Here is a 27,462-nt window from a genome sequence, read left to right on the forward strand (position 1 = left end):
ATCAAGCATCAACAGCAGTGAAGAGGCAAACAAGTGAATAATTGTGTCCATGAGTGAGGCTGTGTCCATCTTCATACCTCTTGATGTATTTCCAGCACAGCAGAAGACTTCCTGACTGTGGTAACAGTGTGCAGCCTAGACACAGAAGAAAGAAAATGCGATTTAACATGTATATAAACACACAAACACGTACTGTGTATGTATACCATAGTAGGCATGTCTACCATGAAGATTATATGCGCAAGATTTGAATTAGGAGAGAAGGAAAATAATAATTTGCTTAAAAATAGTCAAAGTCAAGAAGTCCCTTGAGTAGAGCTTTCCATAAACAAGCCACTTGTGCATGACACATCTGTGTCCCAGTGAGTTTCCCATCCTCAGAACAAAAGTCATTGCCTACCTATGGACCAACCAGACAGTTGCACCCTGTGACTTACCTACAAAGAGTGTTCTTTGGAAGACAGCATTCAAACTAAAAGAGTCAGGGGAGGTTTATTACAAGGGCAATGCCAGAATTGAGGGCTTTGTTATCTGTTCATTTTTACTCAAATATGAGGAATGTAAAATGCCTCAGTCCTTCGCTCTGTACCCCCAGTGTCATTTGAACATTTATATTGCATGTAAGGTTGGCCTAGTACCTGAAGTCTGGTTCCCCTGTCACTCACTGGTCTCTCTGTAGGTGGGAAGAGAGGCCTCTGACTACATGAGCTGCACTGCCAATATTTTTCTTTCCTGGGCTCTGGTTCACCAGCTTTTAGTAATGGCTGGGTACAAGAACCATCTGGAAGAGTTAACCAATCAAAAAAACTAATGAAGCTTGGGCCCAATCCAGATCACTTGAAGCCAAATCTCTGCAAGGGAGGGTATAAGCAGCAGTTTTTCAAAGTTCCCTCAGTATCTCTAATATACAGCCAGGGTGGAGAAGCACTGTTTATGAAATACAGAAGACTACATCTGGATACCCAGATGTGATGAATAAGAGCATTTCAAGACAGGCTCTTGGCCATATTTTTTGCTGTAGTTCATCAGCTTTTACCAAAATCTCAGAGGACTCAATTTAGGGGGGAAAATTAGTTAACTTTTAATGAAACTATAAAAATTACTCAAAATTTATTTCCACAGTCACATTCAACACATTAGCTTTTTTATTTGAATTCAAAATATTTCCCAAGAGAGTCTCCCCTGATAAGCAAATTCATTTCAGAGCTCAGAAGAGGAAAAAACAAGAATATCCATTAATCTAGTTTAATTTGACTGACTTGCTCTGGTGATGCATTAACCACTCTGGACTGCCTTCAGACCGCTTCACCTCATTCTATAAGCCTCAATATTATCCACTTTTTTTCTTTTGCTTCTTTAGAAAATTCTTTCCTGAAACAAGAATCTTCCAAAAATCAGGAACTCATCACACCTCTTCAGCATTCCTTTTCTGAAAATGTTCCAAACTTTAAAACCCAAAGGCTTCTCCCTGCTTTAGTGCTACCACCTGCTTTCTCCACTGCAATCTGCAAGACTCTAGAATAAGGAAATAGCACTTGTCTTCCTCCAGCAAAGCAATTGTATTTCGTAGAAATGGCTAATGGGAGCAGGCGAGCTGAACCAATTCTTGCCTGCCTGGCTGTCCCAAAGGTCTGCGGCCTCAAGTCACTGCCTTCCTCATAAATTTCTCCCTTTTCATTATTGAGTGTTGAATATTTATGTGCTGTTCACACTTGAGAGCTAATGTACAGAACACAGGATCAGTCCAAGGCATGATTACAAGGTAGGTGAAATTTGCCTTCAGCCATTCCTGTCAAATTCCCATCATCTCTTTCAGAGGAAGAAATGCCCATTATTTTCTCCTGCAATTGCTCTATTAAAAATATTAAAAATACTCTCTCTAACCTGGATTCATAACAACGTATTAATAGTTGATAAGGGCAAAGTGTTATTACTGTCAAAATAGATGCATTTGAGCATTCAAATTTATTCAATTCAATAGAAAAGGCATTAGCCATCAACAATGTGAAAGAAAAAAAAAACCTGCTAACACTTGTTATCTAGCCCTTTCCAAACACACATTTGGTGTAATTCTTACAGTTTCAAAAGATGAGTGTTGCGAACAGCTCATTGCAATTCTAGGCTCTAAGTAGTTCTTTTGCCAAAAGATACAGGTAAATCAACCAAATACTGGTCTTCTACCTCCAAATTGTGTATTTCTTCCCCTGTACCACAACAATGACAATACTACTTTTTCTTTGTGCCTTTTTTTTTTTCATTTGATCCTGTACCCTATATGGTAATGGTAAGGAAACATTTGTCACTTGCTCAAGCATAGTTAAAGAATAAGATAAACACCCACAATCTCTCCTAGTTAGTTCTACCTTTTTCTCTCTTCTGTCTCCTACTTAATCAAGAAAAGCAGTACCGAAAAATAACTAGACATCCAGTGAGTAAGAATTAATAGAAATCAGAAAACCTCGACCTTCTCAACACCCCTCACCTCAGACCATGCATTCAGGTGCCTGATCCACATTCCACTGCTAGGACTGGTCCTGAATGAACACAAAGCCCACACATCATCCTCGACTCTTTACTCACCCTGAGCCTTGAGTAAAAATGATGCTGGATCCCCAAACTCCCTTGTTTATTTTATAGCAGAAGTAGTTTAGAGTGTTTCCAAACCCAATAGATCTGAATTTAAATCTCTGCTCTGCTACTTCCTGGCTGCGTTAAGCACAGACAGCTCACTTAAACATTAACCTACTTGTACCTCCATTTCCTTATCTGACAGAGAGAAGGTACAATAGGGCCTCTTGTGAAAATAACATAAAGAACCTGACAGAGAGTACAATGTCACCTCCCTTCTCTCCTTCCTTTGCCTGCCCAAATCCTATACTTGTAGCTAGAGATAGAAACATCCCAAACAGGAGAATCCTTTCTGTTGTGAGAACTTCATTTTGAATCAATGCCATGTGGAATCATATTCTTAGAGTAAAATGGATTTGGTCCCAGATAAGGAAGAGTGAGCAATAGTGGTTGCTTGAATGGACATAGCTTCCTATCTTAGTTGCTCTACAATCAAAAATTGAATTACTTTTCTCGTTATCTACCATGACATCCAACCCAACATATCTGATGACTTCAGGAATTTTGATGAATAGAAAATACAGTCTTCCTTAGACTCCTCCTAAGTGAGCTCTAATCCCAAGGAGACAATATTTCAGAGTGGCTTGAAACCCACAGGGTTTTGAAATGATATCATTCATTTCTGGCTTCTGAAATTTTACCTGAAGTCTTCCAAAGATTTCTTCTTGGTTGCTTTCAAACGACCAGTTTGGCAACAGGCAAATTTGTAATCAATGACCTGGTAAATGATGGGGTTGTACATTGCTGCTGATTTTGCAAGTAGGGTTGGCACCACAGAGAGTTGAATGGGGATGGAGTCTGGCCTTCCAAAAGCTGACCACACAGAGACCACTGCATAAGGAATCCAGGCAATCAGGAAGCCAGCACAAATCAGCATTGCTACCTGGTAAGGGAAAGCAATAGAACAGAGTCAAGACACCTGATGGAAATGATGGGAGTGGGGGAGACCAGCAGCTGATTTACATCTAAGAAAGTCTATTATTTTTCCATTTACCTGGCCTGTGGATATATTTCCTATGGACTTCGAGATGTTCAGCCAGAGAAAGTTATTATAATGCTTTATCCCATTGACCATATCCTATTCGTTCTTTACTCCAGAATCTAAATGTACCAAAAGACCCAAAGTTTAACCCTAAGAAGTTGGCAGATTTTACATTGGGTAGGAAGTCATGCTAAGAAGACATCCGTGCCCCTGAAATTTCCAGACTTCTCAACCCACGTTAATAGAAAATATGTTCCATTATATTTGGAGCTAGATGGAAAACATGTTCACCTTGAAGAAATTTTAAATCACTCTTATTTGCCTCAGGAAACAGAAACTTTGCCCTTGTTGGAAATTTTAATATGAACCTTCTTCAGAGATTTCTATTAAATGTTACTTCTTTTGGCTCATTTTCTCAAGTATGAGGCTTGGATAGTGAAAACTCACTAGATATAAAGTAAAATAGAATCACCGAGTTTTAACTTAAGTGACACAGTAGCATAAAGCAAGACTTTTCCAGAAAGCATTTTTTCTCTCACAAAATTATAATTACTTTAGGAACCTCTTAACTTCAGATCAAAGAAGAGAGAGAGGGTTTTAAACACTCTCACTAGTTTCTCACCATCTGCAACCCAGTCCCTCTACTAATGTAGCCCTAATTAGTGTCCTGTAACTACATACCTGACCCTACAGATTATCTCATTTGAATTCAATAATCCCTTTTTAGCAAGTGTTTGGTGCCAGACACAATGCCAAGTGCTGTTGGGGACAACAGTACACCTTCGTGCCCTATTGCATCCTTCTGGAATACAAACAACTACTGTACAAGGAAGAAGAGTATTTAAGTAGAAGCAGAAGAGGATCAAATTACATGGTACAGGGCAAATTCAAAATGGTTTCATGAGGGACGTGACGTATATCCTGCATGATGGCAAGTTGAAATAAAGGAATGGAAGTGAGATCAGCATGAGCAAAGACACAGGTGTATGTGAGGTTTATAAAGAAACTAGCAAGTGCTTGCTTCAGCAGCACATATACTAAAATTGGAACAATACGGAGAAGATTAGCATGGTCCTTGTGCAAGGATGACATGCAAATTCGAGAAACATTCCATATTTTTGAGGGAAAAAAAGGAATTAAAACTAGCAAGCAATTCACTTTGGCATAGGAGATGAGGCTGGAAAGAAAGATAATATCCATATATTCAGGGTTTTTTATTACATATGACTGTACTTGCACTAAATTCCATATGCTTTGAGGCACTAGTAGGTTTTTGGGTTGGAGACTTCATGAGAGCTCTGTTTAGGAAGATTAACCTTACTAGTGAAATAGTGCAGGAAGAAATTGGAGGTAGAAAAACCATTGTTTATTCATTCGATCAACAAGCATCATTGGCATCTCTTACATGTTTTTGTGTCAAGGATAAAGTAAAGAACAAAGCAGACACAATCCTTGGCCACATAGAATTTCCACTTTTAACAGGTTTGTTTAAGCAACAGTCTAAACAAGAAATGAAAGGGCTCTTACTCTGAGTGAAGTTTGAGCTTCGGTGTTTATCTTAAACATGAGCTATTTCAGGTCCTAGTTAAGAGAGCGGGCACTAACTTTGAAGTATTTTTATACTATTATCTACTAGAGTATTTTTTGTAAGATAAATAATGAGATGATATTCAAATGAGTGCTCTTTGTAGTGGACATCTGGTTTTGTTTGCATTTATTTTCCTCTTCTTCTTAAACCTTCTACTGTAGCATCACCAGTATCCCTTCTACCTGTAGGCAATTGTATGGAGCTAGCATCATATGACCTAAGCCTGACCAGAGGACTTCATGCCCCCTAGCTACAACAGCAAGAATAGGAATGGGCAGATGACTAGAAAGAGCATAATCAGACTCATCTTAGTGATTTTATAAGGGATTTGTAGGAAGAGTGGAGCATCCTTTTATCCAAGTGCCCCAAAACCCAGAGAAGACAAAAACATGCTGCTGTCTGGGGCAGACACCACTGCCTCTTTCCCCAGTCTCATTTAAGAAGGAAAAAAATAGTGTTCCTAACATGAGAGTCATGACAAGCTAGTGTAGAGGATCTATGAAAAGGAATAAGACACAAAATGTTTTATTAATAACAAAGCAATAATATTTATGCTTGTTTTTTGTTTTAGTAATCCAACTGGCTAAGTTCTTTTGTAACAAAGTCATTTGTACGACCATATGCATTTCAATATGCTTCCATGAGAACAGAGATGTGGCATGCAGGGAATGATCCATAGCCCTATTTGACCTGTGGAACAGCCTGTAAGTAGGGTGTTTGTCCTGAGAATCCCACATCTGTGGGCTGTGTCAAGAAAGAAGCCTGGAAAATCCACCATACGTCTCAGGTCATAAAATTCTACCCAAGAAGTTCAAGGCTCATCTCTAAAAATTAACTGCAGTTGAGACACACCTCAGTTATAACCATTTCACTCCATTTTACAAATATTCTAAATCTCAAAGAAATGAATGAAGTGAGCTCAGACCTCCTTCAAGTCCTGAAGCCCTGCGCCAGGGTCCTGCAGCCTTGCTTTAGGGTCCTGAACCAAAATTCTTGTCTATGCTTAACAGTTATCAAGCAGGCCTAGATCATACATGCGATCTCCTGCTTGCTTACTTTTCCACCTCTCTGCAGAGGGTTACCCAGGAGAAATTGTGTTTAGTTTGGTCTGTGTGACTTTCATTTGTAAATGGAACGGATGCCTCAAGGCTCAAAGTGAGGGTCTTTTTTCTAAATTCCCAAATAAACAATAACTGTATAAATAAAACTTGCTTTAGCAGATGTCTGGGAACTTAACATAGCTCCACCCTTTCTCTTTGGTGACTCATCTGATGATTTCACGGTGTCTCAAAAGTTGTTTTGTGTTGCTGTCAAAGTCATTGACAAAAAAAAAATAGATTAGCAATTAGTCCATAATATTTTCTACATTTTACATATTTTCTGCTTTTATGAGGGTGTGCAATGGGAAGAGGAAGGACTTCAAACATGTGCATTACATTATCCTTTTTAAAAGGACATTGGATTTAAGTGCCTTAAATTGAATGACTAGAAATCAAGTTTAAAAAGCAGAAAGAAGGATAAAAGCCTAGATCTAAAAGCGCTGCAGAATGCTACTTATGTATTTGAAGTGAATACAAAGTTAACATGAGGCCCATTTATTTTTTACAATCTTTTCCTGTTAAAATATACTCCACAAAATATTAAAACATTAAATATTAAAGGCATTTTAAGATATACTCTATAAAAACTTACAAAACTTGCATGTTACACTCATTTTCCCAGTGCTTTCTACTCAATGTGGAACATGTTTAATCTTTCATCAGTCTGTTCTTTCCTCATTTCTGAGTGTGTACTCATTTTCATTTTCCAGAATTTCTATTCCAGATATCCTTAAACCAGTTCTAACACAGACACCTGTACCTGTCAACTTTTTTCTAAGTTGTTTATTTTTTAGTCACTTCACTTTTATCACTGCCTTTTGGTTTACTGGAAAAGCAGTAAAATTTCAATTCTTAAATTAGGCAATTTTTTGTGGGAGGAAATTCACAGAATATGTGTTTTGCTTCTACAAAAGAATCACACATCTGCAACCCAGTTCCCTTTAAATAGATCTTGCTGCAGAGGACTAAGGAATATCTATATGTTCCTGCTACAATTCAAATAGGCATTAACTTAAGTGTCACATAGGCAATATTGTACATAGTACTAATAGAACAATGGGATTAGAAGTAAATATTATATAAGGCTCTGTCCTTGGACCTAATTCATCTGAACCATTCCAGCAGATATGGTTTCCAAGAAGCAAAGTCCAGCCCTGTCTCTGTGCTGAAGCAGTGTGGAATAGCACAAACATCATGGATAGATATACTCAGGTTTGGATTCCAATTGTGGTTCAATTCCACTGACCAGTGTGAGTGAAACGACCATTTTGGTTCCTTCCATCAGGCTCCTTTGCCTGGATATGAGTAGGGCCTCAGCCAATGTTTGAAGTTGTGTACTACCTTGAATAATAAAATGGTTGAAAAGAGGACATGGAATTGATGTGGAAGTGAAGTTTAAAAAGAGAGGCAATAAGATGGAATAAATTCCCCACCAATAACAAGATTGATCACATCCTAGAACCAGTCAAACTAGTGATAACAAGGATATTGCAGCGGCTGGGATGAGACAAGATCACAAGGAGCAAGATCACTACATGTGTGCATTGAGAAAATGGTGGGAGAGCATACAATTGACCAGAAGATGAGGATAATAAGATTTGGTTTTCCTATCTTGAGTCTAGCTGGCAAGCATATGGATTTGCTCCAAACTGATCAAAAAATTGATATGAAAAGATGATAATGCAAGAATAAATGCTAGTTATGAGGCCACTACCCCCACATGCAGGCAGCCTGCCATTGAGAGACACTACCAACTGGGGGGGGGGTGTTGCTTAGCAACCATGATCCACCTTCTTTGGCCCTCAGTTCCTGACATGTATAAAAATAGGGGTGATATTTAGCTTTCACACCACCTTTGAAGAAATAATTTGTTGACCCTAAGCATGTGTAATTTGAGTGTCTTCCTTCCTTTTATTTTATTGATAGAATGACAAAGAAGACAACTGTCCTAGGTCCTTCTTCATGCACTTAGAAAGAAGTGGTTGTGATCCAAGTAGAAAATATTAACTTGTACTTTAAAAAAAAAAAAAAAAAAAGACATAGAAGGAGGGGTCTGTACTTCCCCACTGCAATTTTCTCAAATCTTAAAATACCACTCTTCTATAAACAAGCAAAAGCTGTGATTGAAAGGAGAGGATGTGAATTAGGTCATGTCACTCTGTACATCTGTGTTGCGGGATTTGGGTCTAAAACTGAACACAACATTCCCCAGTGAGGCAGTGGCTGGCTTAAACAATAAGAGATACAAATCTCTATCTGGCTCAACCAAATGAGGGAGATTTCACTGTTCATTGTAGATGAACCAAAACCTTAAGGTGAAGAAATTGCTACTCAACAGGGTAACATAGGTGGAGAGGCCAGGTAGTTTTAGCAGTAAGAGCTGTTGCTGTCTACCCTTAAATAATTCAACCAATCTAGCCATTTCTATACAACCTAAGAGTTTTAGAAGATAACTTGGGCAGCATTTAGTTCCCCTCCCCCACCTTCTTTCACAGATGAGAAAAACGAGGCCCAGTGAGGTAAAGTGGTTTGTCCAAGGTGAATCAGTCAGGATTCTGAGTTCCAAACAACAGAAATTGACTTTGGCTGAGTGAGACAGGAAAGGAATGGGTTAGTTAGAGCATCATTGGGAGCACTACACTCAAAACTGAGACCAAGCAGACAGAAATGATACCCAAAATGGTGGCCCAAACCAGCTCTGATACAGAGACCACTGCTGCTGCTGCCATACCCTCAGGAGACATCTCCCTGCCCCTCCACTGGAGTCACTAGCTCCTGAGATACACTGGCTGGAGCCTAGGGTCATAGTTGTACTCCAAATGCAAAGGAATCTTGGAAAATCAGTGACTGGTCCTTTTGTATCTTTTAATTTAGGAGTCAGCCTTTGCTTAGATGTGTTGCTCCCCACCATTCCATTCCCCAAGATTCAAAATGTTGGAAATTCCTCAGCACAGAAAGGAATTTATCCACTAGCAACTAAAATAACAAATGTCAGCTATATGAGACTCTCCATGGGCTAGTGGCAAAACAGATTCACCCCTAATTTGAAATTCTTTCCTTCAACAAATACATATTTTTATATGCATTTACTTATATATATCTTTATATTTCATTTATATTGATATAACATAATTAATTATATGTTATATGATTTTATGTCATATCATGTTATAATGTTTAATTTAAAATGTTCAAGACATTGTGCTATACCCTAGGGACACAAAATGAACAAAGTGATACGGTTGTTACTCCACAGGCCTTACTGACTAATGCTAAAGCCGGACATTGAGCAAATAATCACAAAAATAAGTATGTGATTATAAATTAATTATAAATTATGCCCAATTCTAAAAAAAATGTAAAGACAGCATTGACACATTGTAATAGGAAGATCTGAATTGAATTTGGGGAATGCTTTTCTGGGAAGTGGCATTTAAGATAAGAACACTTACAAAGAATCAGAGAAAATAACTTAATTGGTTTAAAAAATAAAAAGCAATGCAGTTCAGCTTTCCCACAAACTGCCCTTAGAGTTCTCCTAAAAGGTTCTCTGAATATGAACCCTCAGTGATAAATAACACTGGATGAGCAATCAAAGAGAGGAATCATTTGAGGAAAGCAGAGATTTACATTTATGATTTTTAAAAAGACTTCACAATCAGCGTAAAAGAACAAAGCGAAACAAAATGCCTGTCAGTAATAAAAGGGACAGAGGAACTCAAGTCAGGGGTCAAGGGACCACTTAACACTCATCAAGGTAATTAGATTAACTTAATTTATTCAATTATGTATTCATTATAGCAATCTTGATTAAGCATCTAGTAGGTGCCAGTGAGGCTCAGTAGCAAACAGGATATTACACTACTGTTCACCTACCTACTACTTGCAAAGAAGGACAAGCGTGTGGCTCAATAAAGTGAATGTATGAAGTGCTCTGAAGACCAATTGCAGAGGGACTTAAACTAGCCAGGGAGGATCAGGAAGGCTTTCTGGTGGAAATAAGGGAAAATAAGAGAAATCCAGATGCCAAAGGATCAAGATACTACTTATAGACCTAGAACTTATAGATAATCTATTTGTGCTAAATAAATAAATATTAAGTACTAATCCACACAGCATAACAATATTTGGAAAAATTAGTCTATGCTTCTGGTATTTTCTGCCTGTTACTCCACCGCCCCCCTCATTAAAGCAAAAGCAAGAGTGTTCACTGCATTGTGTGAAGATTTTTTTCAAGCAGAAATACCCAAAGAAGTAAAACATTCATTTCTCAGCTTGTGAGTTTTAAAATAGAAATTTGAAACTTACAGGAAAAAAAAAAATACTTGAGAGAAAGGGGGTTTGAGTATGCAAAAAAAAAAAAAAAAAGACAGAGTATCCACAGCCAGAAATTTGTAGGACCAGAGGCATTAATCTTACTAAATGGGAACAGTTTTTGAGGGATGCACATGATTACAGGTTTCCCACCCCAAAGTGGGTAAAGGAACTACAGAATACAGCTTGAAGGTGAGGGAGGACCTTGGAGGAGCTGGTAATTGACCTTGAGAAACTGTCCGGATGCTACTCCACCGAGCTTAGCACAAAGGGCCAGGGATGGTGCTAGGGGAGCAAAGACCTTCAATACATTTGGGGATCTCAGAGCCAAACACTTGTGCCTTGCTTCCCAGGGTCCCAGCCAACTCCTAACATACGCATGCAGTCAAAAAACAAGGAAGGACAGAGAAATAGCTGGAACTGCTGATAAACCTAAAGAGGACTTCCAGTTGGAACAAAAAGAATGCGAAGTGACTCATGACAACTGATGACTGAGACTGGAAAGAAACTTAAATATGTCAGCAATACCATGGTCAATAAATTAAAACAACTAGACCAGGAGCCCCCACCCATTAACACCACAGAATTATAAAAGCCTCTCTAGAATTTATGCATGGCCCTGGGAGGAGGAGGAAAATCCCCAATTCAACTGAATTTATCTTCATTGTTTAATATTAAGTTTGTTTTACAAAGTCAAATGCAGACATGAAAATGAGATGGTACGGAGTCCTAGAAATATAAAGAGAGTCTTTGTTTGTTTTTATTTCTTGAGCTTTTTTTACAGACCTCTGTTGGCAGTCTGTTAAATTTCAGCCTGCTACAAAAGTCTAGCAAGACCATCGTTCTTAAAAAAATTAATTCAAGGGAAATTACAAAGCAGAGAGATATTTGTAGATGGGTTGTCAGCTTTCAGGTGGATAAGACCAGACTGGCAAAATGCAGTCCCAGATAATAACCCAGCTGGAAATCATTAGAGTACCCAGAAAAGTAAATTATTTTGACTCCAGAATCCAAGGAGGTGACCTTTAAGTAGTAAGCTTTTAGACCAGGCTGTTCTAAAAGATCAAAAGCACCAAATGAATAAGCAAACCACCAATCCTGGGAGGTAGTTGGAGGAAAAGCTTTCTAAGACTATGAAAAGGTGCAGTGTAAGGTTGTTTTTTTACTTATTTTTAGTCAGAAAAAAGTTAAGATAAAAACTAAATGGTAGGGATCCCTGGGTGGCGCAGCGGTTTGGCGCCTGCCTTTGGCCCAGGGCGCGATCCTGGAGACTTGGGATCGAGTCCCATGTCGGGCTCCCGGTGCTTGGAGCCTGCTTCTCCCTCTGCCTGTGTCTCTGCCTCTCTCTCTCTCTCTGTGACTATCATAAAAAAAAAAAAAAAAAAAGGTAATTGAAAACATTTTAAATTTAGCACAGAGATGCCAAAATAGAAAGTTATGTTTATCATTGTGGGTTGAATTTTGATTTATGTTTTTTGCATAAGTTTTAATAATTAGAAGCTTTTTATATTCAGGTTATTTTAATATAAGTTTTATATATATAAATGAGGTACAGACATATTGTATAATATATGAAATATATTATATAATGTAGACATTATATGTAATAGTGTCATTTAGTATATGTCAAAAGAAGATATGCATAAAATAAAATCATACATATAGATGCCTACACTTTTCATTTAAAGATTTTATTTATTTATTCATGAGAGACACAGAGAGAGAGAGAGAGGCAGAGACACAGGCTGAGTGAGAAGCAGGCTCCATGCAGGAAGCCTGATGTGGGACTCAATCCCGGGATTCCAGGACCATGCCCTGGCCTGAAGGCAGGCGCTAAACCTCTGAGCCACCCGGGCTGCCCTACACTTTTCATTTAACATCTCTTTGGTTAATCTGGTCTGGGTGAGTCTAGCTATTGGATCTATATAGTCCATTCCAGGTCAAGGAGCCTAATAACCACAAACCAAATTAAATGGTGTGTGCCAAGTTTCACCTCATATGTATAATGAGCTTCAGAATCCCTCACTAAGCAAATTGCCCACCGTCCAGAATACTCAAAGAACCAGATGCTAGGGTATTTATAAAAGCTAACTGTGGGTGGAATTAGGCAATTTAACTAACAGGAGAACAGATGATGAACAACAGACTCAGAAAAACTGGAGTAGGACCTCATGGAAATAAGGATCCAGGCTCGCTAATCAAAACCATCAAAATGTCTTGAGTCCAACACCACTGGAAGGTGGCAAGAAGAGAGAGAGTCTATGACATCTCAGCAGCTTTCTGGTATGCCAAACTGCAGGACTACAAGGTAAAATCAAATCCACTTACTAATGTGATGGATATCACATCATTTTCCTGAACATACTTCCATAAAGTATTAAAAAGGAAAATTTTTATTATTGTTGCATTCACCCTGTTCCTAGAACAGTAGTTGATTCCGAGTAGGGTTTGGATTAAACGTAATACAAATTTATCTTGGATTCATTTATTTGGGTTAATTTTTTTTAAGTTATAGGTAAGACCTAAAAGGAGACCTAGAAATGAAGAACTTAGTTCATGACCTTGGATTTTATGGAAATAGTTTTTTTCTATTTTATAGCCAGTTATAAGGTAAAACGCAGATAATGATTCCTGATCCTGTGTTTTTGTCCAGGTAAGACTTCTCTATTATGAGATTATGAGTATAGATTTAAAGTATTGAAAACTTTCTGGAGCTGTTACTCAGCACATGGAGTTGAGGAAGTAAAGGTCAACTGGAACCAACAAAAATCTCTAGCTCACGTTGTGCACCCAAAAGATCATTGTACCATCTCAAAACATCTGCAATTCAAAGAGAGGAATATTACTAAAATGAAGGCCCTGACTTACTAGAAGTGATCTCAGGTCTGGAGGAAATTGTTACTATAGGTCCTGAGACAAGTGGTCTCCAAAGTAGGCTGTGAGGACACGTGAAGTTGGGATGTCAATAATATGACTGATTGGGATACCAGAGGGAATGGTTAGAACTTCAATCTACATTTAATTTTTTTATCTTTAAAAGTAAAATAGAAATTAGGGCATACTAATGTTAAATATACAGTTTGATGGTATTAGCTGCATGTCATTTATATTGAGATACCTGCTGGGAAAATATCTCTTTCACTATAAGAGTAAGACAGAGGATGACTGGGTGGCTCAGCAGTTAAAGCGTCTGCCTTTGGCTCAGGGTGTGATCCTGGAATCCCAGGATTGAGTCCCACATCGGGCTCCTTGCATGGAGCCTGCTTCTCCCTCTGCTGTGTCTCTGCCTCTCTCTCCCTCTCTCTGTGTCTCTCATGAATAAATAAATAAATTTTTTTAAAAAAGAGTAAGACAGGATGAAAGTGGGAGGACCCCTACCTTATACTTCCCCAGAATTCCTGAAAGTTGCAAGAGAATGAAGGAACTACAGTTTCTTTAACACCTTCTAGGCCCCAAATGACAGAACAACATGATTTATCTCATTGAATCTCCACCATAATCCAATGACATAGATGTTACAATTCTTGTCACACAAGTGAGAAAATAGATTTAAAGTTTAGTATCTAGCTCTGGGTCACAAACCTGGCAAGTATTGGTGATGGAATGAGAACCCTAATCTGTTCCCAAATTATGTGTTCCTTTCATTACATTACAATATCCAAGGAACTGTTGACTCTGAAGCTCTGCAGAAATTGCTCTTATGGGATCCCTGGGTGGCGCAGCGGTTTGGCACCTGCCTTTGGCCCAGGGCGCAATCCTGGAGACCCGGGATCGAATCCCACGTCAGGCTCCCGGTGCATGGAGCCTGCTTCTCCCTCTGCCTGTGTCTCTGCCTCTCTCTCTGTCTCTCTCTCTCTCTCTCTCTCTCTGTGACTATCATAAATAAATAAAAATTAAAAAAAAAGAAAGAAAGTGCTCTTATGTTAAGCTCCCATAGGATAGTAGATGTGGTAAGCTCTTATGCTAAATAATATGGGGTGGCAGGATGTCCCTAATCACACCCACCAAAGTCCATACAAAATAGTAAGTACTATTAGGCATTTTATGATGCATAAAAGTTATTATTGTTATGACTTAATAATATTATTAAGTTATTATTATTATGACTTAAATAATTTTTGAGAACCAAGAATGTCTTATTCAATAGAGAGAAAAAGCTCCCAGTAGATCCAAATTTAGTAGATATTAGAAATGTGTGATGTTCTGTGTGTGTGTGTGTGTGTGTGTGTGTGTGTAAATGAGAGAGAGACAGAAACAGGGAAAAGAAATACTAGAAAGGTTTAGGTAAATAATAGCAAAGTTCAGAAGTCCATAAAGAATAGAGGTTCTAAGTTCTCTCAGCCCCCAACATTCCCTAACCTTTTTGCCCTATGAAGTTTTAATCAATCAGAAAACCCCTCTGTAAATTATTCCTGTAGTTACCTTGGTTAGTTTCATTTCCAGCACATGGCTGCTATGTATCCGACTGTCGAAATGAGCTACTTCTTTGGAGGAGGACTTAACCTTGGCAATGATCTTCACATAGGAGAATACGATCACAGCCGTTGGGAGCAAGAGGCAGAAGAAGAGGATGTTCAGGATGAAAATCTGGCCACCCAGGGAGGCCTGGGCCAGCCACCAGTCCAGCGTGCATGAGGTTCCGAAGGGCTCAGGTGCGTAGTCCCCCAGACCTACCAAGGGCATGGTGGTCCAGAAAGAAGCATAGGCCCAGATGACTGCCAGGCAGATGTAGGCGTGCTTTCTTTTCAGCCAAACCCCTGGAGGTAGAAGAAAAGCATTACCGGGATGTAATCTGCCCTACACCCAAATACCTCCCCTCGATATGTCAATTCCACATCCAAAGAGTTATTCCATTGGATTCTGGGAGAAGTGGTCAGGTAACTGAATTCTGAGGGAGAGTGGAATGAAGGGAGAAAAGTTCCAGAGCATGGGCCTTTTTCCAAGAGAATAAAATCAGAAGTGCTTTCACAGGGAAGGTTTCCATAGGCACGCAGGAGCCTTAGGACGGGTAAGTGACAAAAGCTGAGGAAAGGGGACAGTAGAGAGATAAGAAGATGCCAAAGACAATGAAGGAAGGATCTTAAGAAAGCATCCAGAATGACCTTGAGATCCTATCCAATACGGGGCCAACTGGTAGAATAGAAGGACCAAGCCCCCAAAAGCATTTATTAATGGTTCATCCAAGGTAGACTCCTTTGGGGAGGCTGACAAATAATAACACATTGTTTGTGCCTTTAGATACCCTTCTCCCTAAAGGCTTTCATGTCTCTCATCTCATGCATCCTCCTAAGTACTTGTTGTTGGGGGTTGGTGGGCCACGACCATGACTGTGTGCAGTGACATTAAATTGGCCGACCCTGCATTACAGGACCAAATTTTGAATCTTCAAACATGACTAACACAGCAGTCATGCTCACATGGCCATAGCAAGAGAGGTAGAGAATCTAGGTAGATTTTACCAAGTTCTGCAAAAGTAATTCTGTGAAAATACTTTCAGAAAAACAAAAAATGAGCTCCAGGTTTTTCAGAACTAGTTTCCATCAACCAAAAGAGCATTCCAAGAAGAAGAAATAATGTAGTCATCTAAGAAAAGCTGTAGAACACTAGTGATCATCTTCCAAAGTTTGACATAACCACCAAAATGGGGCAGCCTGATATACTGCTGTGGCCCACTAAGAAAATTATCTCCATCCCCCCATGTATCACCTCAAAGAGAAAGGGTCAGAGTAGTGAATCCTCACTACCTTGGGTTTGGAGTAGCACAGAAAAAAATATCAGAACACAGACAACAAAAGCCAAATGACCCCTTCAACATAGACACAAGGCCTGCTTCCGCTTAGAGCCATATGCTGTTGGGGAAGTCAGTAGGGCCTAATTCTTCTCATTTCTAGCATTTGACCCTCTTCATGTACCCTTTCTAGATGCCCATGTTCTTAGCAGTAAGATGGAGGAAATAAGAATGCATTGCTTACAGGTTTTGTTAAGGGTTCACTCAAATAATACAAGGCCTGATTTGCATATTATGAAGGACTATATTAACATGAATTTTTACTCCTGTGTTTGTCTCAGCACTAACAAGAAATATAATGGATTGTGTCTATACTCTATTGCCTCTTTTTTAAAAAATATATGGCATTTTGTATTATAAAATTCATATTTCTCAAGCCCAACCAGAGGGAGGTAACAATTATGTAACCACAATATATGTCAGCTCCTGATTATCCATTATAATGGATTAAACATTGGCACAGATAACCACATATATTTAGGGGAATGTGCATACGCATACGTATAAGCATTTATGGTTAGGGTTACTTGGTGAGGTGTTGTATACTTACATTCGAGTATGGTGAAAGGCTGTCAAGTACAGGAGGGAGTAGATTAGTAGATTGGTTCTGTGTTGCTCCAGAAGTCAGAACTAGGACCAATGGGTGGAGATTACTGGGAGGCAGTTTTGTCTCAATATAAGGAATAACATTGTAACAATGAGAGCAGACCAATCAGAGAATGGGCTGCCTTATGCAGTAGTAAGCTCCCCGTCACTGGTCACTGGAATTATTCAAGAAGAGGCCAAGTGGCTGTCTGTCAGGGATGCCTTAAAACAGTTTAGCACATTAATGGGAGAAAGGTCTCCATGTTCCCAAGCGGTCTTCTAATTCCAACATTTTAAGACACTGTGTAGAGGGTTTAATCATGAGTCAAATCAAATGGTGAAACCATTCCATTGAGGTTCAATCTTAAAAGAAGCTGGAAAAAAATATACAGTTCCCATATGGAGTGATGCCCTGCAGTGATTCTGGGGAGTGGGCAGTCTCACCTCTTTAATGGACACCAAGCCTAAATTCAAGAAAATATTTTAAAAGCAGAGACATCAAGGTATAGTATTCCTCAAATATCCCCAGGAAGTTGAAATTCTGACTTCTCATTTGTAAAATCTATTAAGTATATTTAAAATCTACTTATATGACCAAAAACAATTTTATAGAAAGTACATGACTCTGAAGTCATCCAGAATATACATAACTGAATATTTTTTGTATTATTGGAAACTCTGATTTAAGTTATTTCTATTGGAAGTGTTATGCTTTTTAGAAAAAGAGATGCAGATTTAAAAAAAAATTAGTGCTAGTTCGTGAAGATGATGGTCCATGACCTTACCCTCCCCTGCATGGTTTCCTTAGAGTCTGGGACTATAAACTTTTAAAATATAAAGGAAAATTCTACCACATTGAGAGTGTCAAGTCAACTTGATCTTTCCCATCTCAGGCTCCAGGCCATCCTCCATCTCCATGGTCACAACTGTTCTGATTGACAGATTAACAAACAGAGAAGCTTTTTCCAGAAGGAGCTAATACTATTCCCCAGTTGCACCTGGTTCTCAGTATTAAACTTAAGAGTCCAAATGCTTCTCTTTTGGATTCAATAAGTTCCCAGAACCCCAAGAAGAAAAAACAATAAAAATTTATTTTAACATTATTTTTTTAAAAATCTTGAGCCTCTGAAAACTTTTTTATAGCTGGCTCTCCCCTCACCAATTCTTATAGTCACTCATCTTTCTACCTACAATCCCACAAAAAGAATGTTGAGCGATATTTCTGTGTGTGTCCTTTCTTGCCGGCACAGCTGCACGGCTCTCTAACTTGGAGCTGGACATTTTGGAATTCCTCATCTCTGAAATCACAGGGAACATGAGTCTGAAAGGAGGATCAGAAGCATCTTTCTTCTAATTACACTTACCATATGGGGAACCAGCTAGAACATCTCAGACCTAACATCCTTTCAATGCGTCTTATCTCTCTGTTTGCATGACAAACTATGGTAGAAGCTTATACACGTCATACAAGGAAATGATACTTGCCAAAAGCATTGTAGTCAAACATCAGACATTCCTATAAACGTAGTATTAAAAGAAATCTACATCAGCACAGGTTTAAAGCTTTAAACTTATGTTAGAACAAAATAGGCTAGAAATGGAGATACTCTTGGTGTCCTAGGTTATTAGTAATCTTTGTTCATCACCTATCAGTACAGTATTTACAGTCTGACAATCCACTAGTTTTGACTATCAGGGAATGAGAAACCTTCGTACTTACCATAAGATAAATAGCAGATTTTCAGATATCGATCCAGGCTGACAGCCGTCATGGTGATAAGACTTCCACAGCCAAAGAAAAATCCAGCCCATCCATACCAGCGGCAGCCAATCCAGCCAAACACCCAGCGGTGACAGAAGCAAGAGATGATCGTGAACGGTTTGCCTACAACTAGAGCGCCAAGCAATTTGTCAAGGGAAGTTCCCTCCAGTTAAAATTACCCACCTGCCTCAACTCACTGTTGAGTTATAATCTACTCAGGCAAGAGACAGCTATTTTAGTCAACTTAAGGTTCAATTTGTTTACAACCAGACCCAAAAACAAAATTAGAGACAGAGACAAACCATAAGAGACTGCTAATCCTAGGAAACAAACTGAGCTCTTGGAACCGGGAGGGGTGTGGAGGCATGGGGTAACTGAGTGACAGGCACTAAGGAGGGCACATGATGAGATGAGCCCTGGGTGTCATACTATATGTTGGCAAATTGAATTTAAATAAAATATTAAAATAAATAAATAATAAAAAATAAAAAGGAGGGCATGTGAAGGGGGTGCCTGGGTGGCTCATTCGGTTAAGCATCTTCCTTCTCCTCAGGTCATGATCCAGGGTCCTGTGATTGAGCCCCGCTTCAGAAGGAGCTTGCTTCTCCTCTGCCCCCCCAGCCCCTGGGTTGTGCCTGCATAGGCTCTCTTTCTCTCTCTCAAATAAATAAATAAAATCTTCAGGAAAAAAAAAAAAAAACAGAAAGGAGGGCATGGGATATAATGAGCACTGGGTCTTACATAAGATTAATGAATCACTGACCTCTACCTCCAAAATGAATAATTCATTATATGTTAATTAATTGACTTTAAATTTTAAGAAAATTAAATTGCAAAAATTTCAAAATAATTAAAAATAAACTATTCCTCAGCTTCCATTAGTGTTTTGCTTTCTAGAAAGCATTTTTCTACTTTAATTCACACCCCGTGCCCTTCATATTCAGCTATTATATTCAATCTTCACCCTTCCAGAAGGGAATGTGCTGAGGAAGCTCTCCATGACCTCTATCTGCTCTTTGTGATCTATGTATCATAAGGTTCCCGAAACGTATCACCTGAGGAAAACATATTCACAAGAGCCAGTCCTGCCACATCCCTCCAAGGTGTGTCCCTTCTTCCATAGCAGAGGTACACTCAAGTTCCTGTTAGTGTAGTCAGTGAACACATATTTCTTGAGTGCCTTCTATAGGTCAGAAAATATTTCTTGAGTGCTTCTGTAGGTCAGAAGCAACACCTCCTCTGGTTGTCTGGATAGCTAGTGTCGCATTCCATCTTGCTGGACTGTGCACCCCCATATTAGAACTTCCTGATCCCAGAGGTCTAGCCCCATTGTCTAGCCCCATTGTTAGTGAGGAAACCAAGTGCTAAAACTGTTCCTTATCCAGCAAGGATAAGGCCATTATTCAGTGCCTCTTATGTAACAACCACAGAGCAAGGTGAAAGAGGACAACGTGGAGGTCGAGATCAACAAACATATTTTATAGTAAGGAGGGCAGATAAAAGAAATACATAATTTTAAATATAAGATATGATATGATGGAATGATAGTGATTAGTGCTGTGAGGGGAAAAAAATGAAGCCACAGGAGATAGAAACTGTTATTTTATGTAAGGGGATCAGGAAAGACCTCTCTGAGAGTGTGACATTTAAGGAGATGTCTAAATCACTGGTAGAGATCTCAGGCAAATGTCTAGAGGGGAAATATTGTAGGCAGAGGAGACACGAATGCAAAGCTTGAGCTAGGTGTCAGCTGGGTGGGTGCTAAAGACAGCAAAAGACAAGTGAAAGTGACTCGGATGCAGTGAAATTAGTATCTGTTGTGCCTGGGACTATTTTAAGCTTCCTTCTGGAGTGGAGCCTTTGGTAAACCTTTGGAATGTCATCTAGATTGCCTCCGTCTTCTTCACTTAATAGTTCTGAGCCCGGCTGCACACTAAAATCACTGGAGGAGTTGTTTTGTTTTGTTCTGCTTTGCTTGGCTTGGCTTTGTCTTACTTTAAATATCAATTTCCAGGAGCCTAACCTCTAGAAAGTCTGATTTAATTTATTGGGAGCAAGCTCAGGCATCAGTATATTTCAATATACTGTTTTTTCTTTTTAGCTCTCCAGTGATCCTAATACACTTAAACACTTGTGAGCCACCAGGATATAAACAACAAATACTAGTTATATAGATGAACACTCGGTCTCTTCTATGTACTTCAAGGTGTTTATAATGGAATATATATAGTTGACCAAGAAAAAAAATAAAACAGAAATGTTTAAGATTTATTGGAATGGGAAATGTATTAGAGATACTCAACGTTGAAAAATGATCTAGGTTCATCAGCAAAAGCTATCACATGGAAGAAAATGCTTTCTTGTTGAATTACTCTGAAGACACATGCAGAGTAATGAGGTGATTTGTGCAACTCTAGAGCAGATTTGCTTGGTGGAAAGCAATTTCAATGTATCAGACCAATTAAGGCCATTTTTATTCAAGCTTCGTCTAATTCAGCCTAAACATGAACTGGTATTATTCGCCAGTGAAGGATGTGGATGAAATGGCAGGTTTCATTCGAGCATTTTACGTTCAGTACCAGGGAGAGAGCTGTCGGGGCTCAGCAGGGAGAGGACCGGGAGAGCCATCATTCATGTTGCGACACTGCCATCGTGTGGCCATTACTAGAATAGCAACCATTCTGCAGCCTCGCATATTGCCTAGGGTTCATTTCAGCTATTTTCACGGAGGAGGCCTGACATAATATGCTTCTGTGCATGAGCATTTCTGATAAGAGCTCATGATATTTACGCCTGTCCATACCGAGTAAACTTTCCCAAGTAATGAAGACTCTAAAGAGCATCACATCTGCTAGTGATAAATACTGGCTTGATAGGTAGAGGCTTATTATTGAGCCTTGTTTTTGGAGATTGGCAGTGACAGAAAAAAATCCTCTTATGAAGGGAGAAACAAATATCAGAAAACATTTTAAAAGGGACCTTTTTGGTGGGAAACTGCTAAAAAAAAAAAGTTTCCAGTAGAAAGAGGAGTTGTGTGCTGTTCATACCCAAATTTCCCCAATTTAGCAGAATTTAGGCTCCAAAGTCAGGTTTGAGTGTATCTAGCCAACCCTGGGACTGAAAACAAAGGGAGGCTACTTATCTAAAATCATTTATAGTTATAAAAATGAATTACAGTTAAAGAGAAATTGTTTTCCAATTCCTCCTTGGCTGGGTTATCAGAGAAGCCAAAGAAGCAAGAAATAAACCAGTGATTTCCGATTTTGGCCCCACATTAACTTACCTGATAATACTAATTTTAAATATCCTGATGCCCAGGTAACATTCTCAGCAAATCAAATAAAAATTTCTGGGTATAAAACCCAGCCATGAAGTTTTTTTTTCTTTTCTGTTGTTCTGTTTTGTTTTTTAAGTTCCCCATGTGACTTTTTTGTGCGTCCAACTCCAGAAACGACTGAACCAGAGGCTTCCTATACTTGTAATCAGTCCGAAAGCCACATTTGAATGTACCAGTGGGGCAGCTCTCCTGTCTTCCTACACTCACCTCTCAGACTGTCTTCACCCATCATTTAAGCTTCAAGACCTAGCCCCTTGAAGTTTATTTTAACTGTGTCCCATAAGGATGGCAGAGGTGTGAAGGAGCTCAACACAGGGATCTGTAAGATTCTGTCTTCTAAATCATTTAGCAGGTTCACTTTGAGGTGTAGCATTACAAGGTATCATGCATTATTCCAAATTGTAGTCTTAGCATCTAACGTGCTGGGCACACAGAAATGTTAAATGGATGATGTCTTTGGCCTGATGACACTCACTCAGTTGACTTACCACAAACTCAGTAAAGATGATTTGTGAAGGGAGGAGCAAAAGGAGATGGGGGAGGGGTGACCTCTGAGCCACTGAGGACTTTAGAATGGGGCAGAGCTCAAACCCCCAAAGAAGAAACGGTTGTGTTACCTGAAATCCCCAGATCACAGATTGCTAAATTGATAGTCATTATTTCCGCAGGTCTCAGCTTCTTCTTTCGTCTAGAAGACATATAAAGGACATACCCGTTTCCAAATGTGGACAGAATCCCTACAAGGAAAAATATAAATTCCCACCGTTAACACTAGGATTTGGAGTTCACTCAATGAAACACTTCTCAACTTCAAAAATGGACACCATAGACTTAGGAGGGTAGTGAGAGGACTCTAAATAAAAATCTAAATTAAGAAGATGAAGTAAAAAGCATGAGTTGCAAGTGACAGGTGAGGGATGGGTTGCCTCCAAAGGGAGAGGAGTCAGGGATTATAAGACTGAACTTACCCAGAAAAAGGAAATGCTAACTTCCCAGTGAAGCTCAGGAGGGTGTGGGAATCCCCATGGTCAGTTCTTGTACTGGCCCCCAGGATGGAGTATTTCCTCAGCCATTTTTTACCAAGTATCGGCTTTATAGAACTCCCTCCCTCTAAGAAGTAGGGTTAGCCCCTAGGCTCTTGATAAATTCTGAAGTTGAAGTGACCCCAACCAGACAAGGTGCTCTCACTACCACTGTGGGCGCCTGAGGGAGCCCCAGCATTCAGGAGAGGCAGAGGCCAGGTTGGGCTGGCGTAACCCCCCGCAAGGAGAGTCTCTCCTGGAGACACATCCCAGGACTTTTTGCCTCCTGAGGACACATGGACGCTGGGTGTCTGCAGCTGCGACTGGACTAGGTATGAAGGGGAAGTAGGTGACAGTGGATAATATGGGCTCTCCCCCTCCCGCCAAAGGGAGAGAAAGTGACCCTCAACCCACCAACCTACCAATAATGGTATAAATGTGTTCCCACTTTTTTATATCCTTTTATTAATGACTACTTGGCTTTGGCATTACAATGATACTGTTCAAAAGTTCTTACAAACCCAGTTTAAATCCAAAAAGACCCAATCCCTACTGACTTTATTTAAGAAAAGAATACACCTACTTCCATAGCTTAACATGTAGAGTAGATTTCTTCAGGAATTCTTGCTTCATAGTGTAGCTGTGTATAAATGAGAATCTGGTACAGCTGCCTTTAGTAGTAAGGAATAAGGAGAGCATTAACAGGAGAAACCCAGATTTTTCTATTTTAATTTCTACTTCTCCACCACAATTCATTTTGGGGGCAAGGAAAGAAATGTGTGTTTCCACCGATGGTATGAAACCACCAGGAACAGACTGCATTGTGCTCTCAGGAAATTATGAATCCCTGGAGTCAGTGCTGCCTAATGGTCTGTTAAAACCTCTTTAGCTTTCTTAAGAGAGAAGAGGAAAAAATAGAAGAGATTATGGAGTTCTCAAGCAAACCAACTAAAATGAAACTTGCATCTCATTAAAGGAAACCAGCTAGCAAGGCACACTGGGAAATTAAAATGTGAAAACATGGCTTGAAGACTTTTAAACAAATGCCTTCTACTTTGTATCCAAGAAGATTAAAAATAAGCATGCATTTGATACACAAAGCTCCTCTGAACACTCTTTGTCCTGCTACTTCTCCTTTGAGAATATTGATTTTCTTACTTGTCCTTTTTTAAATTATCTTTACTAGTGTTTCATAAGGCTTTACCCAGTGCCCAAAGCATTATCAAAAAATAGTCAACTATGAGCTGCATGTAGATTATTCCCAGAGGCAACCTTATCTGTAGGGGATTATCAAAAGAATGCAAACATATTTGATGATAGTTAAAGGAAAACAAGATTAAAAAAGCTAAAGGCTAAAGGCAGGAGTGGAAGTGGGGAGGGACATTTTATGATTATCAATATCCTGAATCTTCCTAGGAATACAAAATGATGAAATCTCATATATAAACTGTTAATAAATCAAGTATCTATAGTAAAAGAGTTGATGGAAATGGGTCTCGAATTTATTTCTCCTCTATTCCAAACTCAGATTTCTCTTCTCATCTTCCAGTTTTCCCTAAGACTTCCTGTATTTAACAAAACTCACCAAGAAGGTCATTCCACTCTGGTCCCTTAAAAAAAGAATCGGGGCATATCTCCATACCTATCCTAGGAGGGGTGAAAACCAGACATAGCACCGAATCCAAGACTGAGTCTAGAGGAGTCCAAATCCCTGCAAATGACCCTGGTCTCACTCTGAATGACTGTTCTGGAACATATTTTTGGCTCCATCCCTAGCTCCCTGAGTCACCTAATGTTCCCTTTGTTTGGGGACTCTTATTGGACCCATTTTTCTAGCTCCACCTGAGCATGCTCATTTGAATCTGACTGTGGATTTTCCTTCCATCCCCACATACAAGTGACAAATTTTCCTGACACCCCCACCCACCCCTCCTAGTTGCCTCTCTTCCTGAGCTCCTCCATACCAGGGCGGGGAATGGACTGTGATCCCTCCCTCTTTTGTGCTTTCTGGAGTGCTATGTTTTAAGTCCATTCTTGCAATTGATTGAGACAAATTCAATTTATAAGATGTCAATTTTTCTGCTTTTTCTGATAATTGAAAGTACTTATGTTTAATGAAAATGCAATGTAGATTTTACTACCAGATAGTCCCTGTGCACAAAGAGAATTTGCCCATTTTGTTCACTGCTATATTCCCAGAAACTTAAACGGTGGCAAAGAATGAGCAGTCAATATATACTTGTGTTTGAAAGGACATGAGGGTCCATTTATAAGAAATAGAATTTAAATCAGTGTGATAATAGCTAATCATAAAGCCAAGGACCCAGGGAACCCCGTTACAGTGGAATTTCTGATTCAATCTCATTGATTTCTTTTGCCTCAAGCACTGACCATAGAGGTGTCTCCAGACTTTTCTAATGAGTTTTGCTAATTTCAGGAGGTTAAATGAAATTCTTAGCCCGTAATAAAGAGATGAGAAAGGAGGAAGGAGGGAGAGAGAGAAGGAGGAAGTAAGAGAGGAAGAGAGAGAGAGCTTGACCCAAATCTGAAAAGATTAAAGGCAGACACACCTAAAGACATAACCCACCTGTGCACTGGTTACCCAAATTTAAAACAACAGTTTTAAATTTAAGAAGTATTGTGGTCTAATTCTAATGGCCTAGACTAGTGCTGTCCAATAGAAATACAATGTAAAGCAGAAAAGTGAGCCATATATGTATTGCAATTTTTTTCTGATAGCCACATTAAACAAAGTAAAAATACCACTAAATTAATTTTAATAATATAGCTAGCCTAGTACAGACAAAATGTTATGGGTTTGACATGTAGTCAATTTTTTTAATTATTCATGAACTGTTTTACATTATTTTCGCTAGTGCTAAGTCTTCAATGTCTCACATATATCCACACTACAGCACATCTTTTGGACAAGTCACCATTCAAGTACTCAGCAGCCACAAGTGGCCACCACATTGGATAGCATAGTCTGGAAACAGGTGCACCATGTTTTGGATGATGTACAAAACTTTTTGACCCTGGGCTGACTCCCATCTTATTACCAATACATTTTTTTCAACTCTCACCAAAATCACTTAGTGATGCCATCATGGTGCAACTCTACTTTAAATGCAATAAACTTAGTATGTCCATTGTGACCACAGCCTGGGGACGGTTTCCTCAGTTGTGATAAGAGGAATTTGATCTGGTGATTTCTAAGGTCCGTTCTGAGCCTATCATCTTACAATTATACCAACAGCATTTTTTTTTTTAAAGTAAAAGCACTCTATTTAAATAAGATCTCATTATCATTAATTTTGTTATTCAAAAGACAAACCTACTTGTAAGGCAACCAAAATAGTCTCAGGATAAATGATTTTGCTGTAAAACTTCTTTGATTATCGAGGGATATCCATCACTAATTATAAAGATAATAGTCATTTGCATGAAACATTCACTGAACCCCGCAATGCCACCCCAACTTCTACCTTTCTCCCACTCTCCACCTCCAGTCAAAATATCTATCTTTGTGCAAAATCAACATATTACCCTGTGAATTTTCTAGATGCAGGCTTTGCACAGAAAAATTAAGGAAGCTTACCAATTATTGTTAAGTAAAAGCCAGCCACTAGATCCGCTTCCCAGGAAAGTTTGGAAGCAAAGGGGTCCCCTTCTCGAAGGTAGTGTGGCAGGCGCTCATCCTGGGGCCGGGCAGTGTGGTTTAGCGCCATGCTGTGCTCAAGCGACCAGGAGTCTGGAAGGCAAACCAGTAGAGATGGCAACAGACCCGAATAAGCCGACTTGAACCATCTCATAACCATGCCCTCTACTTTATCTTTTCAAAAGGTTTTATTTGGGACACTGGGTGGCTCAGCAGTTGAGCGCCTGCCTTTGGCCCAGGGTGTGATCCTAGAGTCCTGGGATCAAGTCCCACATTGGGCTCTCTGCATGGAGCCTGCTTCTCCCTCTGTCTGTGTCTCTGCCTCTCTCTCTCTGTGTCTCTCATGAATAAATAAATTAAATCTTTAAAAAAAAATAAAAAATAAAATAAAAGGTTTTATTTATTTACCTGAGAGAGAGAGATAGAAAGCAAGAGTGGGAGGGGGGGTGCAGGGAGAAGTAGACTCCCTGCTGAGCAAGGAGCCCAATATGGGGCTCTATCCCAGGACTCTGGGATCATGACCTGAGCTGAAGGCAGATGCTTAAAAAACTGAGCCACCCAGGTACCCTTATACTCCTATTTTAAAATAAAAATGAGTTTCTAGGATCATGATTGATTACCTAATTAATAAACAGTGAGTATCTTAACACTTTTCTTCAATGACCCAAATATATCAGTATTTAATTAACTATTCAGTG

At 39.3% G+C, this 27,462-nt stretch overlaps 1 protein-coding gene and 1 non-coding gene across 2 annotated transcripts; one reads left to right on the top strand and one right to left on the bottom strand.

The window, feature by feature from the left end:
- Positions 1-26,834, bottom strand: OPN5 (opsin 5). Its single transcript, XM_077902643.1, has 6 exons — positions 26,705-26,834; positions 22,702-22,821; positions 18,706-18,876; positions 15,035-15,369; positions 3,270-3,511; positions 1-135 (listed from the first exon to the last, which is right to left on the bottom strand). The coding sequence occupies exons 1-6, from the start codon at positions 26,832-26,834 to the stop codon at positions 72-74; spliced, it is 1,062 nt and encodes a 353-aa protein (XP_077758769.1). The 3' UTR covers positions 1-71.
- Positions 4,624-4,730, top strand: LOC144317967 (U6 spliceosomal RNA). Its single transcript, XR_013383830.1, has one exon. It is a non-coding gene; the product is annotated as a U6 spliceosomal RNA (small nuclear RNA).
- Positions 26,835-27,462: the final 628 nt, after the last annotated feature.

This window comes from Canis aureus, chromosome 7 (assembly GCF_053574225.1).
Source record: "Canis aureus isolate CA01 chromosome 7, VMU_Caureus_v.1.0, whole genome shotgun sequence".
Lineage (NCBI taxonomy): Eukaryota > Metazoa > Chordata > Mammalia > Carnivora > Canidae > Canis > Canis aureus.

Coding starts and splice junctions, on each gene's coding strand:
- OPN5 (XM_077902643.1), bottom strand. CDS start 26,834: ATGGCGCTAAACCACACTGCCCGGCCCCAGGATGAGCGCCTGCCACAC. Junction 22,822..26,704: donor CTTTTACTTAACAATAATTG/GTAAGCTTCCTT, acceptor TTTTCCTTGTAG/GGATTCTGTCCACATTTGGA. Junction 3,512..15,034: donor TGGAAATGAAACTAACCAAG/GTAACTACAGGA, acceptor TTCCCTTACCAG/GTAGCAATGCTGATTTGTGC.